The 14,844-nt window shown below is 38.3% G+C and overlaps 1 protein-coding gene across 1 annotated transcript in view; it reads right to left on the bottom strand.

The window, feature by feature from the left end:
* Positions 1-2,839: 2,839 nt before the first annotated feature.
* Positions 2,840-14,844, bottom strand: part of LOC143028107 (uncharacterized) — a 68,596-nt gene continuing 56,591 nt past the window's right edge. The window contains exon 13 of the mRNA XM_076189745.1: positions 2,840-9,579. Coding sequence (XP_076045860.1) covers positions 9,076-9,579 — 504 coding nt within the window. The 3' untranslated portion in view covers positions 2,840-9,075. The remainder of the gene's footprint in view (positions 9,580-14,844) is intronic.

Genomic DNA, 14,844 nt, shown 5'->3' with positions numbered 1-14,844 from the left:
AAATACATCTAAAACTCCCTAACCCATTTGGGCTCGATACTTGGAATTTAAGAGAGGCATAGAGGAAAAGTTTAAACATGTTTGAGATGAAATGTCCGAGAAATATGGTAGGAATTACAGAGTTGGATAGAATAAGAAATAAGGTGGGTGGAAAAGGAGATGATAAATAGGGCTGATGAAAGACCATTGAGATGGTTTGGATACAAGGAAAGAACAAGTCAAAAAAATATTAGTAAAAGAGGTGTGAAAGGCAGAGGTGGATAAAGTGAGCCTGAGGAGATGACCTGGGATGAGATGGAAGGATAGGGCAAAAGGGTGTTGAGCAGGGAAGGAAGAAGGCAAGAGAAGGGAGTGGAGAATGGCTATGTATAGTTGATACTGTGATGCAATGATGGGAGGGGGCAGGGAATGGTTGTGTGTCAAAAATTTTTTGACTCGGCCCAAATGGATTTCTCCCCATCTTTTTTTCTTTTTTCTGCATGAGGGGACAGATGGGGGAATGTCACCATTTAATTGAAGCAGGCTTGCTGTGGATGTACTGTCTTGTTACACTGCCTAAAACCCAATGGAGTGGGCGGAATACAGAGATGATCTGTCATCCATGAGGAGCTAAGATGGGAGGGGGGAAAGGGTGGTGGATGGGAGTGGGTATGTACCTTTTCACTTGACCACCTCCCTTGTAAGGGAATTTTTTTTTATATAGATAGTACACTACAGTGTATAATACATAACCCCTTTTCAGGCTAAACCACCCCTAAAGCCCTTATCTCTGTATAATATATACAGACACTTGTGGCAAATAATGTTCGGTCTGCTGACTAGGATAGATAACAGGTGCACATACCCACCCAGTGAGATTGAGAGTAACTAGATTGTCTTCCAAAAGTAGCTAGATTGTCCTTTAAATTGGCTCTATAACAAAGTCAAATTTCAATAATGAAACTAGAAATTTTATATTTATCGTTTTCATTATGTGATAACATGCATGCAAATATATATATATGTATTAAATAGAATACTGACAGTTTTGAATGATGCTGGAGAAAGAAACGAGGAAATAGTAGGAAAATTTATTGCTGACTTTTCAAACTCGGTGTCTATATCAAAGCTTACAACATTTGGTCACAGACAAAATATACACACACTTCCTTCATCTCAGAGGCCACCTGGGAGAGATTATTGCTAGTTTTTTATTGTTTTCTGAAATTATTACATGGTAGGTTTTGGCAGGTATATGAAGCCTTCTCTATTATTTATGATTAAATTGTTTTTGTACATCCTTTATTAAAAACAACCACATTATTCCAGTCAGGGAGATGATCTTATTATTCAATGTATTTAACAATAGAATTAGTTGTCTAGTCTGTTTTTACATAATTTTTATGTTCAATTAACCTTTTTATAAGTCCTTTACCAGATTCTCCATAGTATGCTGAAGGGCAACTTTTACACGGATTTTTGTATACAACACTATTTTCATTCATTGCATTAGTATTTTTATGTTTAATGATCTGGCTGGTCTTGTGATCTGCTGTCCTTGCTATCCTTATGCCCACTTTCAAAAGGAATGTGTCAAGGATTGGACTTGTGTCAGTGTTTGGTACAGCTATGTAGCATGTTTTTCTCTCAACTTCATTATTTCCATTTTACTTTTGACTTCCTTCAGCAACAAGAAATTAGCCAGCTTTGATGTAACATTGTTGTATTCATGTGTTGCAATAGACGATGCATTAATAGCCATGAAAAAAGCAGTGAATAACTTAAGTAATGAAGATTTGCCTTTACCCAGGTCAAACTACATAGAACTCTGTGTAGGTTTTGGAGCATTTACTTTTAATGATGTTGAATATTCCCAGTATTCTGGTTAAACAATGGGGAGCCTGATTTCTGCAGTATTAGCACTTATATATGGAGATGCTAGAATAAAAAAATTACATATCAATTATGGGTAGGAACAGAAATGGATATGTGGATGACATTATAGTAGTAATACCTAAAGAGACAAATACCGACAAGTTAAAAAGATTAAACAGCATAAAGAAAAACATACAATTCACAGTTGAAATTGAACAAGATAACAAATTACCTTTTTTAGATACCATCATACACAGAAAAGGAAAAAATGTCAAATTCTCAGTATATAGAAAGCCCACAAATAAAGATTATATTCACTATTATTCAGGTCATAGTGAGAGAACAAATGTAGGTGCAGTAATAGGTTTCTTTTTAAGAGCTTTTAGAATTTGTGATGAAGAATTCCTGGCAGAAGAATGGGAACATATGAAAACATTCACATAACTTAAATATCCTGAAGGGCTATCATCTATATATACATAAAAAAATATTTCTCTCTAAACCTTCCAACCTCCTACTACGGAAATGAGTCATCACCGGAAACACTAACTCCCAGGGACACATCTGACTCAGACGCCTGTAAGCATTCATAGAGGGTAGACGTGTCTTTAAGCTGCTCTCCGTGTGTTAATCTAATACGTTAATAATATTACCATGGAAAAAGAAAGTGGTGCTAACAAGAAAAAGAGAATCTTTACGGAATTCTGACAAAAGAATCTTTACAAAATATTAATGAGAAAATATTTACGAAATATTGCCAAGAGAATCTTAACCAAATGTTAACAAGAGAATCTTTACGAAATATTACCAGGAGAATCTCTACAAAATATTGCTAAGAGAATCTTTACAAAATATTGCCAAGAGAATCTCCACTCCACTAACATAAAAAAATATTTCTATCTAAACCTTCCAACCTCCTACGCAAGGCCCAACCCGGAAATGAGTCATCACCGGAAACACTAATATTACCATGGAAAAAGAAAGTGGTGCTAACAAGAAAAAGAGAATCTTTACGGAATTCTGACAAAAGAATCTTTATGAAATATTAATGAGAAAATATTTACGAAATATTGCCAAGAGAATCTTTACCAAATGTTAACAAGAGAATCTTTACAAAATATTACCAAGAGAATCTTTACGAAATATTGCTAAGAGAATCTTTACGAAATATTGCCAAGAGAATCTATATACATAAATAAAGTTTTTCAGTTTTGAAAATTTCCTGGCGTTTTTATGACCACCTTCCGAAATTTTATTGCCTTTATGATTGACCTAACGAGAAAGAGAAACAGAGAGAGACGAGGGGAGAATTTGACGACGTCGGTAGACTTTGACGACTCCTTTTGGAGACTGAAGACTCCTTCGCAAATAGGGGAAGAACCTGATCAATCCATCGTGTGCATTCCAAGATCAATTTTCAGTAAGACAGAAGAAGAAGCCGTAGCCATGATTATGCCCGAAGAAATTTACACAGTGGATTATTCTAAAGACCTTTCACTGAGGGACATCGTTAGAAAGAGAAGGAAGATTTGAATTTCCACTTATGTGTTTAATGTATTTTTCATGTACAAAATCATAGTAGGTCTAAATAAAATAATGGAATTTATTGTTACTCCTTTATTTTCCCATTTTGGTACATTAAAACTGCCCGTAGGGCAGGGCGCGAAGCCAGGTCCGGGTGCTTGTGTAAACTAAAAAAAAGAAAGTGAAGTTAATAAGTGACAAAAGTAAAAATAGAAATAAAGAAGTTGTTGAGAGAAAAACATGCTTTACAGCTGTGCCAAACACTGACATAAGTCCAATCCTTGACACATTCCTTTTGAAAGCGGGCATAAGGATAGCAAGGACAGCAGGTCACAAGATCAGCCAGATCATTAAACATAAATATACTAATGCAACAAATGAAAATAGTGTTGTATATAAAATTCCATGTAAAAGTTGCCCTTCAGCATACTATGGAGAATAAGGTCAAGGATTTATAAAAAGGTTAATTGAACATAAAAATGATGTAAAAGCACACTGGACAACTAATTCTATTTTAAAGCACATTGAAGAACAAGATCATCTCCCTAACTGAAATAATGCAGTTGTTCTTAATAAAGGATATACAAAAAGGCTGCAAAAAACAATTGAAGCTGCTTATATTAATATCAATGAAAACATAATAAAGAAGGCTTTGTATGCCTGGCAAAACCTACCAGTCGTGTAATAATTTCAGAAAATAATAAAACTCCAACAATAAGCTCTCCCAAGTGGCCTGTGAGATGAAGGCAGTGCATGTATATTTTGCCTGATTGGGACCAAATGTTGTAAGCTTTGATAAAGACACTGTGAGGTCGAAATGTCAGCAATAAATTCTCCTAATATTTCGTTTCTTTCTCCACCATCATTCAAAGATATATAAATATATATGGGATTATATGGTCATCACTCATACCACTGCATAGTATTATGGAATATACAGTATTAAATGAGTAGTTTTGAATAATTATTGTTTTTAAAATTATTGAAGTTTATTTATTTACTAAATATAATTGTTATACAACCTAAACCCATTGGTGTCATGGGTCTCTGGCAAGGTGAAAAAAGTTAATAAATTGGCCATTTATTATTGCTCATGTTGGTGCTGTCATCACCAAATCTCACATTTTTGTAATGGCCCCAAAAATGGCCACAGATCTAAACCTGTGTATAAGATGCACCCTTGAATTGAAAGTGAAAATGTTGTGAGAAAAGTGGGTATTTACTGTATTTCTACCAAAGCTGAAGTGGTTTTGTAATGCTTTGTAATGCACTACAAATTGCTTAGACTTTTTTACAGCTTGGTGACATAGGTTGTCTTATATGCCATAAAATATAGTAAATCAAAACCAGTTACACTTAGGTCTCTTTATCCAACACTTGCCAGCTGCCACTTGTGTGGACATTTGACCCCAGTACATAAACCCACTTTAGTAAGCCCAGGACATAAAACACCATCGATTCCCTAAGTGGTTTTATGTCCTGGGTCCAAATGTCCACACAAGTGGCAGTTGTCGAGTGTTGGATTAAAAGACCACCTAGGTTACCACTGATGACCGTTGCTAGTTGCTACTCCACTCTGCACAGAGTTCCCTGGTGGGAGTTAATTATGAGGGCACTAGGAGATAAGGAGACAACAGTTAGCTCCTCCTCTGTAAAGGGAAGAAGCTAAGGCTCCTCTGTACCATCAGTAGATTTTTCCTGTTTGTGTTCCTCATCATGTTATAAAACTAAACTTGAGGAAAAAAAATAAATCCAACGTTCACATTAAAAATATATTTCAATTTCTTCAAATGGACACAAAGTCAGTGTATACAGACACAAGATGGCAGAGAACAGGTACTATTTTGGGCTTGTGTACCTACTCAGGGTTCTGATGAAAGGATATATTTGTAGGATGAATAATACTGGAAAAAAGGCAACCCTTGCAATGAAACACTGACAAATACAAACAGGCATGGTTGAAGCAGTGAAGGGTACATCACTGTGGGGTTGTCATTAGTTTCTACCTTGAATTTGGACATGAAAAACAAGACTACTTTTTTCAAATCTTTTTACATTTGCTAATATTGCATTTGCCCCTTCTACACAATGAGGGACTAGTATATAGATTCATGCAAAAGATGGATGATGCAAGAAGTAGAAAAAAAAAAATGAAGGTCGATGTTCAGGTTTAGAAGCAAAATATATATCTTACCATCTTTGGTTCCCAGTTAGATTTGCTAATATCTACCTCTATGGAGATGGAATATATGTATTCTCCTCAAGCACACACCACACAAAAACTTGTACATGAACATGCACACAATGTACATGGTATTTCTTGGATGAATATCTTGATATTAATATACAATGGAATAATAGCCTGTAAATATGTTCAGAAAAATAGTCTAAATGGTTGCTTCTATGTCCTATAATTAAATATGATTTCACTATAGCAGTCCTAAAAGTTTGTTTGGGGAGATAATGGACTGAATAAATGACCAAGCCCTGTACAGTATGGGCACATGACAGCACCCCCAGGGCTGTCTGTGCCCCTCTGGACCAGCTAAAGCCTTTGTAGAACATCTTAGAAATTATAAGTATGTACACAACTGTTATTCTTACACTATGGTAATTTTGTCTCCTTTCTCCTTAGTTCATCAACATTTTATAATTTCTCTGCATTATCAAGACTTAACTGCATGCATGTTCCTATACATGTTATATATAGCCTTCTTCCCTTTTAAAAGGAATGGCTGGCACCAACACCAAAATATGCATTCATTCACTCACTTCTCAGCCCTGAATTAAACCTATGATTCATATATATTGTCACAACTAACTAAAACCACTTATTTTACGATGCAGTTATGGTTTTCTTCGTCACAGGCTCTTTTTTAAAAACCGGTGATCACATTTTATACACAGTATCACAATGACGTAAATGCCAATGGAAGGTGCCTGGAGGATACCCATTTATAAAATGGGAACATTTGTCACATTGAGTCCAGGCATTCAAACAATTAGCACCATTCCCAAAGTCTGAAGGATCTAAATTTTTGGCCCGTTTACTAAGGTAGTTAACCTCTCATGTGAATACAAACTTCGAAAGGCCAATGCACATCTTGCTGTCCAGCTCTAGAAACAATTCGACTTAATACACTCCACAAAAAAACTATAGAGTCATTTTCTCAAGACAGCACTATATCATGGGTAGATATTGATACAGAGCACCTACACTAATATTACCCAGTAAATTAAACAAAGGATATGGTGACCATAGGCACTTGTTCTTTGTCCCCTAAATGTGTGACTTTTTAGATCTGTTACCTGCATTAAGTAACAGATGTGTATTATTCATATCTGTAATACCAATTTCCCCAATTTCACCTGATTATCATTACACTTTTTGTTGTCAAACTTTCAGTATGATTTTGGGATGAATATTTTCTAACCATGATGCACCCTTCTATGACTCTGGTTTGTGGGTGGGTAACTTTCTGTTATGTAAAAATCAAGCTCTTTGTCCACAAAAATTCTACCATAGTAATGATTATTTTCTTGGTAGATTTTGCATCAAAGGGGGTAATGTGAGATGAAAATAGTGCCTCCCTTTGGACTATGAGATACTCAGATGCTGTGGCGGATCCAGGATCAAATGTGGGAGGGCTAATCTAAATTTTGTAAATGTAGATGATACTTTGGGAGGAGGGCTAGCCTGAATTTTTTAAATGTAGATGGCTAACTTGAATTTTGTAAATGTAGATGGCTAACTTGAATTTTGTAAATGTAGATGACACTTGAATTTTGTAAATGTAGATGACACTTGAATTTTGTAAATGTAGATGGCTAACTTGAATTTTGTAAATGTAGATGACACTTGTGGGAGGGGGGGGCTAGCCAGAATTTTGTAAATATAGATGACACTTTTAAAAAGATGTACTCTGTAGCACAAATATGATGATTTTGAATATAAACTGAGGTATATGTTCTCACTTTAGTTTTTTTTTTCAGAATATTGGGCAAACGTATTAATTAATCTTACATTTTAAAGATTTACCCTCAATGATGTACTGAATATACTTCTGCCACTGTAATACTGCTTTCTGCCATGTACTGGTGTATGTGTGGCAGGTTTCTTGACCTCTACAATGAGGTAATGAAAGAACAAATTTGGGATGGATTTAGCCCCCCTGGATCTGCCATTGCTCGGATGATATAACCAATCTGTGTATTTATCCATATAAGCTCACAGTGCATATAGATACGTAATACATTAATGTGTGTATTGATAAGAGAATAATATGGTTGCGAGATGAGAACAAGATATATAGGTCAAGTGAAGTTTATTAGGAAAAGAGCTGAAGGATAAGGGAACCAGTTCTCAGCCTGTCTCAAATTGTCAGTCATGTTGATGGGAATGTCATGGTTTATTGGGTATTCTTCCCACCACTTTTGCCAAATGTTTTTTCAGCACAGACCTGAGAATGGAGTAGAAATCTGATGCATGTAGAAGGGTGGAACATCAAGAGGTTGATGCTGCATCCCAAGCTGCCTTGTTGGCTCATTCATTGCTGGGAATGCCAACATGGGGTGGTAGCCAGCAAAAAGAACAGATTTGAAGCAGGAAGAAATTCAGATGTACAGTTGGAGAATGAAGAGTGAAATTCTGCTCCTGTGAACAAAATTGAGTCTAGAGGCATGAGGGGTGTAAAGTCAAGTGGTGGATTCATGTTATCTTGAGACAGTAATCATTTGCTATTTGTACAGTTAGAGGTTGATGATGATGTTTTTGCTAGTGTGTGTACCACTTGTAGAGTAGAGATGGGTTGGTTTCTGAGGATGGGAGAAAAGTATAAACAATATTTGTCATTTTCCAGATTCTTTTCCATACTTTATAGATGGGAGTCTGAGAAGTGACTGATATGTTGGGTTGCCAAGAAGACTGGCATGCTAAGCACATCACTTGGTGGACATGAGCCTGTGCTTGTTTTTGAAAAGCAATTTTCTTAGGTAGAATGGCTTTCAAAATGGTGAAAGGCTCTCTTTACTATACAAGCTGTAGTGCACTTCATGTTCCACATGGAAATTGAATGTTAAGTGGTAAAGTCATGTGGATAGATAGTAGAGGAGGTAGTGGAGGTGGAGATGATGATGAAAATACACATTCTCTTTGACAGAGCTATTTTGCCATAACCTTGTTCATAACTGTATAAACCCCCTTATCAAACAAGAATTCTGTAAACACTTTTGGAAAACTAGACCAGACCTATTAGACACATTCTGCTGGACCCTGTTTATGGACACTTTTACCTCATGTGTAACTGTATGAAATCTGGAAATGGTGCTTGTGGCTTCACAGTTCACACAATTGTGTTGAGCACGGTCAGTTTTGGGTTCTGTTTTTCGATTCATCATTTATCACTCAGGATACCGACCAGCGGCTTCAGTGCTAACTATATACTGAATAATTCTTTCGTATTTTTGCTGAAGGACAATCTTATCTTTCTTCTGTCTTGCTTTTCTTCTCACTAAGTTGACTATGTATGTAAAAGTAAATCTCTGAGGACAAGTGTTACACTATTTCATCAATGGACATGACTATACTTGGACAAGTTTTATCCTTACTGCAGTGAACAGATGAACAGTGCATATATGATGAGATCCCAAATAAAAAATAACATGATATTTTTCTGCTACTAGGTTAACCATCTAGTTTCATAGCATTGTCTCATTTTCAGTTTCTGCTCTTCCTCTGCCTCCACCTTCCCACTCAAGTACATGGGCCTTCACTTCCATGGGTCCCTGAGTTGTGGCAAGACTCATGGGGTTCACGTCCACACCCATGTTGTGTTCGTCATGGTCATCCGATACCTTGACGGTTAAATTGCCTTCAGTTTTACCTTTAATTTGCAGAAGTTTCTCTGCAGAATCTGAGGAAAAGAAACCTTCCCTCTTCGGGTTCCCAGTGACCATGTGACCATTCTGGAGCACCAAAGACAGTGAGGTCGCCTCCTCCTGGGAAGTGTTGGTGCTCAAACAGCTATGCCCAGAATCCGTCAGCACTTTGTCTGTTTTCGAGTTGCCCTCTCTCTCAGGTAGATTGAGGACCTCCGTGCTGCCCGTTTTACTGAAGTTGGTTGTTGTTGGAGTCTTTGTCCCTGGCTGTGTTGTATGAATGGCCTCACAGAGCTCGATGGACTGGGCATCAAGAATTATATCCTGAGGGGGAAAATAGTTAAGACCAATATGCTTACAGGTTTTCCTCACTACACAATTGGGTTATGCTCCTGAAAACCCAATGGTGTAGCCATTGATCATATAGCAAGCTTATAAACCTAAATGAAAAAAACAGGACCCATTTGATTGTGAAAATGAAACTGGTCATATATATAGCAGAATAAGGGTAATATTGTATGCTTATGCATTGTAATGTGGAAGATCTGTATTTTATATATATATATATATATATATATATATATATATATATATATATATATATATACATACGATATGTATATGGTTACTTACAATTATATAAATTTGCAGCACATATTGTATCACATGTGGTGAATTTCAAAAGCCATTCCATTTTCACACAAACTTAATTTTCATATCTAATAAACTGGAACACAAAAATCAGCACAACAGTGAAACAATCATTTTTCATACAAAAAAAGTACTACACATCATTCTTGACTGAAATCAAATACATGCATGCACCAAAAGGACCTTTCTCCCTTATATGGGAGGTGGGTAGCTAAAGCATGCATCAACACTTCACCCGTTTGTTTTCTCTTTAACCTTAGTTCCTTGCAGATGAAGGGAACTCATCCATCCACTGCTAGGGTCAGAGGCAATACAGTGAGATGCACCACCTCTCCAACAGGGCCTCACATTCGAAGCTGGTTTGCCTCCGCTGCTTTATTGTGTGGATGGGGGATACAGCTGCCATGTGACCATACCCCTCATCCACTCATGAAAATACAGAGTAGACAAGACGAAATCCCTTTGGGCCCATACCATTGCAGCATCCATTTATAACCACTCTCTACCCACACCTACCTCTTGCCCTCTCCATTCCCTGCTCAACAGACATTCCCCTTTCACTCAAGACCTCCAACAGGGAAAGGATTCTTTCCGACATTAGTTTCGTAGTGCCAACATTATTGGTTTCTGGTGCCTTTACACAAATCATGCATTTAGTTGGTACACAGTATTACATGACAACTGCACAATTGTCAGATTTCTTTTCATTTCCTTTTGGATTTTCACACTGCAAACTTTTGTAGCAATGCACATGGAAACAATGGAGAATTTTGATGAAGTGCAACCTGTTCAAATGAATCTTGACCCCTGTGTCAGGTCAGGGTTAAGATAGTTATTTTGAACAATGAACTAAACACAATATACACAGCAATGCCTGAAAGTCCATAATTTGTACGTCTGTACAGCTGTTGCCCCGTATCTTTATTATGAGGTGTCATTCTGGAATAGCTCACCTATCAATCACCAGCCTCATCTATATGGGCTAAAACTATTGTTTCAGAGTTATACCATCACTATTCTTGAGTGACAAATAGTCTTTACTTACTATTAAGAATAAAAATAATTAAATAGCATTTAATAGTTGACGTCACAGCATGATATCTATCGGCAGTTGAGTAATCTACCAAATTATGGACAAATTCAATGACATTAAATTCATGACATTAAAAGTGAGTTAGGTACACGTGATTTTCCACTGCAGCTCCCGTCAAAAACATCCTAAGATTTTAAAGATGGTTTCTGATGTTACTATTAATTTGTGTTATTTATGGGATTCAAAATGCTTAAAATAACAGATGCTATCCAATGATGTACATAAGAATCTGGGAGACTGGCAAACAACATTATATTGACTGATTTTTCCTTAATAATAATGGGTCAGTATGGAAATATTGTGGGCACCTGCAGATATTTTTATGCTTTCCCTGCTCCCAGCATTTGGCAACACTTGTGCAAGAGTTTTTAGTTTAGGTGTGTTTATTCTACATCGAAGATCCCGCCTCCCACAAAATAAAATAAAATAAAATAAACAAATATATATATATATATATATAAATATATATATATATATATATATATATAATATACAGTATATATATATACATATATATATATATATATATATAATATAAAGTATATATATATATAAATATATATATATATATATAAATATATATATATATATATAAATATATATATATATATATATAATATATTTATAAAATAAACTAAAAAATAAACAAATAAATAATTAAAAATACAAAATAAAATAAATCGCTACTGACGTTACTATTAATTCACAATATTTATTTATGGGTTCAAAATACTCAGAATGACAGGAGCTATCCAATGATATAGATAAGATTTGCATCTGTGTGACTGGCATTCTTGTTTCATGTCATTTCAGTGAGGACATCAGTGTCAGTGTGGACATTCACCTCGGCTTGCAACACTACATGCAGATCTGCATGAGGCAGTGTGGACCTGGGGTGCCGCTGATTCCTCGCTTGTGTGGATGAACGGTTACCAGTTAGCCTTTAATTAAACGTGTACAAACATAGGAAAGTCTGTAGCAGTCTGTAGTTTCACTGCAGCTACCATTTTCTAACCATTAGGTGAGAAAGAAAACGGATATAAATAATACTAATTAACCATATAATGTCTTGGGGAGAGTAAAAGATCGTGCGTCAACGAGTAACGTGCCTCAAACATGTATGCCTAAAATGTAGCAAATACGTAAGGTTAAGAGTTGTTAAACGGAACATATGTGTCTTCTTACCGTCGTCAAATTACTTGCAATGGTTTTCTGACACGTAAGACAATAAGCTTTTGTTGGATCTCCATCTACCTTTGCCAACCATGGCTTGAATTCCTCCATCTCCAGCCATGCATCTCTCAGCTTCCGTTTATCAGCCATGATATATAATCTGAAGTAGACCATGAACTTTAAAATACATAAGTTCAAGATATGCATTCCATTTTCTTTGGAGTGCCCCCCATTCAGATGAATTTACTATAATAAAGGGGTAACTTTGTCAGATTCGGTACACTCATGAAAGATTACTTACTTGTGATACTTTGACTGTTTAGAGGACTATTATTTCGTGCGTGTTATGCACGCAGTAGTATTAGAGAAAATTAAATCAGTTGAACACACTAGCAAATAGGCAGGGCTCATCTCGGAGTGATCCTTGAAGTGCGGCTATTACGAGTAGGAAGGCAACCACAAAACTGACTAGTTCTGCTTCATAGTAACATAGTTCGAATGCATTTTGCCTCGGTTGGCATATTTTCAACAATAATTTGCCAGTGCACTGCACAGTTATGTTCAGAAATATGTGTAAACAAAGTAAGAAAAGATGTATCCAACGTAAAAAGCTGAATTTTCTATGAGGAATTTTATTCTACGGAAAGAGGAATTTGAAATTACCCTATTATGTCTGCTAAATATATTTGTAGTAAGCCATTCATCAATCAAATGAATACAATTTGTTAATTGCTTCTTATAACATCCGTATTAATAACATTTACACACTATATAGGTAGTTATTATGTCGATCTTTTGCCAAGTGGCGAATGAGGAAAAAAAATGCTACAGGCAGTTGCCAGATGTCGTCATTAAGCTTCATTCCGCATAAAAAATTCTACGAACGGCAACACTGGTGTGGACCCGGCTAGCCTATGAAGCTCTTTAGTTGACAATGAATGAATAAACAATATTTGGATTGGTAAATTTAAGGAAGTGCACACCTAAACGATATAGCATTAGAAAAAAAAAATGTCATTTATAATACATTAACGTAAAATACGTTTTTATCGGCTGAAAGAAACCTGCACAGCGAAGCTATAGCGATAATCCCATACCACACTCCTGGTCATATGGCCATTTCCCGAAGGTTGAGTGTGGTTTGAATTTTCCGCCAAAATCATCGGAAATTTAAAATTCCCGGCTCTGTGCAGGCATGCGCATTGTCGACCCCACCTCCCCCTCCCTATCCCCTCCCTTCTTACCCGGCTAGCTCGAGCCGGACGTCGCGTCACTTAGATCGCGGAAACGGGACCGAGTGGTTAACTCGCTGCCCACATGGGAGCAGGCGGTCCCGTTTCCTGCTGGTTAATCGTCTGTTAGTTTTATCGCTTTCCGCTTGGCTGCTGGTTTGTCTCATTCTTCGACTTTGATTTTATACGAGCACAATCCGTCCCCGTCTTCGAGCCGTCCCTGGTAAACAACCCGGGTCCTCTCGGAGGACAGGGGACGTGTCTTATGGTACGGAGGGTGGCGCCCCCCAGGGTCATCAGGCCTCTCGGCAGCGCCATACCTCTGACCATCATCGGTCCTCTATTGCCTCACGGTTTGTATCAGGCCCTAGGCGTAGACTTTGACCATATACGATCGCAATCCGTCCCCGTCTTCAGGCCGTCCGTGGTAAGAACCCGGGCCTCTCGGAAGACAGGGGGACGTGTCTTATGGTACGGAGGGTGGCGCCCCCCAGGGTCATCAGGCCTCTCGGCAGCGCCATACCTCCGACCATCATCGGTCCTCTATTGCCTCACGGTTTGTTTCAGGCCCTAGGCGTAGACTTTGACCATATACGATCGCAATACGTCCCCGTTTCCAGGCCGTCCGTGGTAAGAACCCGGGCCTCTTTGAAGACGGGGGGGACGTGTCTTATGGTACGGAGTGTGGCGCCCCCCAGGGTCATCAGGCCTCTCGGCAGCGCCATACCTCTGACCATCATCGGTCCTCTATTGCCTCACGGTTTGTATCAGGCCCTAGGCGTAGACTTTGACCATATACGATCGCAATACGTCCCCGTCTCCAGGCCGTCCGTGGTAAGAACCCGGGCCTCTTTGAAGACAGGGGGACGTGTCTTATGGTACGGAGTGTGGCGCCCCCCAGGGTCATCAGGCCTCTCGGCAGCCCCAAACCTCCGGTCATCAATGGTCCTCTAACAGCCTCATAGCTTGCTTCGTCAGGCCCTAGGCGTAGACTTTGACCTTATACGATCGTAATCCGTTCCCCATACGTCTTCGGGTCGTCCGCGGTAAGAACCCGGGCCTCTCGGAAGACAGGGGGACGTGTCCTATGGTACGGAGGGGGTGCCCCCGAGGGTCATCAGGCCTCTCGGCAGCCCCATACATCCGACCAATAATGGTCCTCTAACGCCTTAATGGCTCCCTTTGTGAGGCCCTAGGCGTAGACTTTGACCTTTTCCACTCGTAATCCGTTCCCCATACGTCTTCGAGTCGTACGTGGTAAGAATCCGGGCCTCTCGGAGGACAAGGGGACGTGTCCTATGATACGGAGGGTGACGCCCCGAGGGTCATCAGGCCTCGGCAGCCCCATACCTTCGACCAATAATGGTCCTTTAACGCCTTATAACTTTCTTTGTCAGGCCCTAGGCGTAGACTTTGACCTTTTCCACTCGTACTCCGTTC

Source organism: Oratosquilla oratoria, chromosome 9 (genome assembly GCF_046742065.1).
Source record: "Oratosquilla oratoria isolate Oo_2021 chromosome 9, ASM4674206v1, whole genome shotgun sequence".
Classification (NCBI taxonomy): domain Eukaryota; kingdom Metazoa; phylum Arthropoda; class Malacostraca; order Stomatopoda; family Squillidae; genus Oratosquilla; species Oratosquilla oratoria.
Note: the sequence above shows the minus strand (reverse complement) of the source record. Positions and strands in the feature narration are given on the sequence as shown.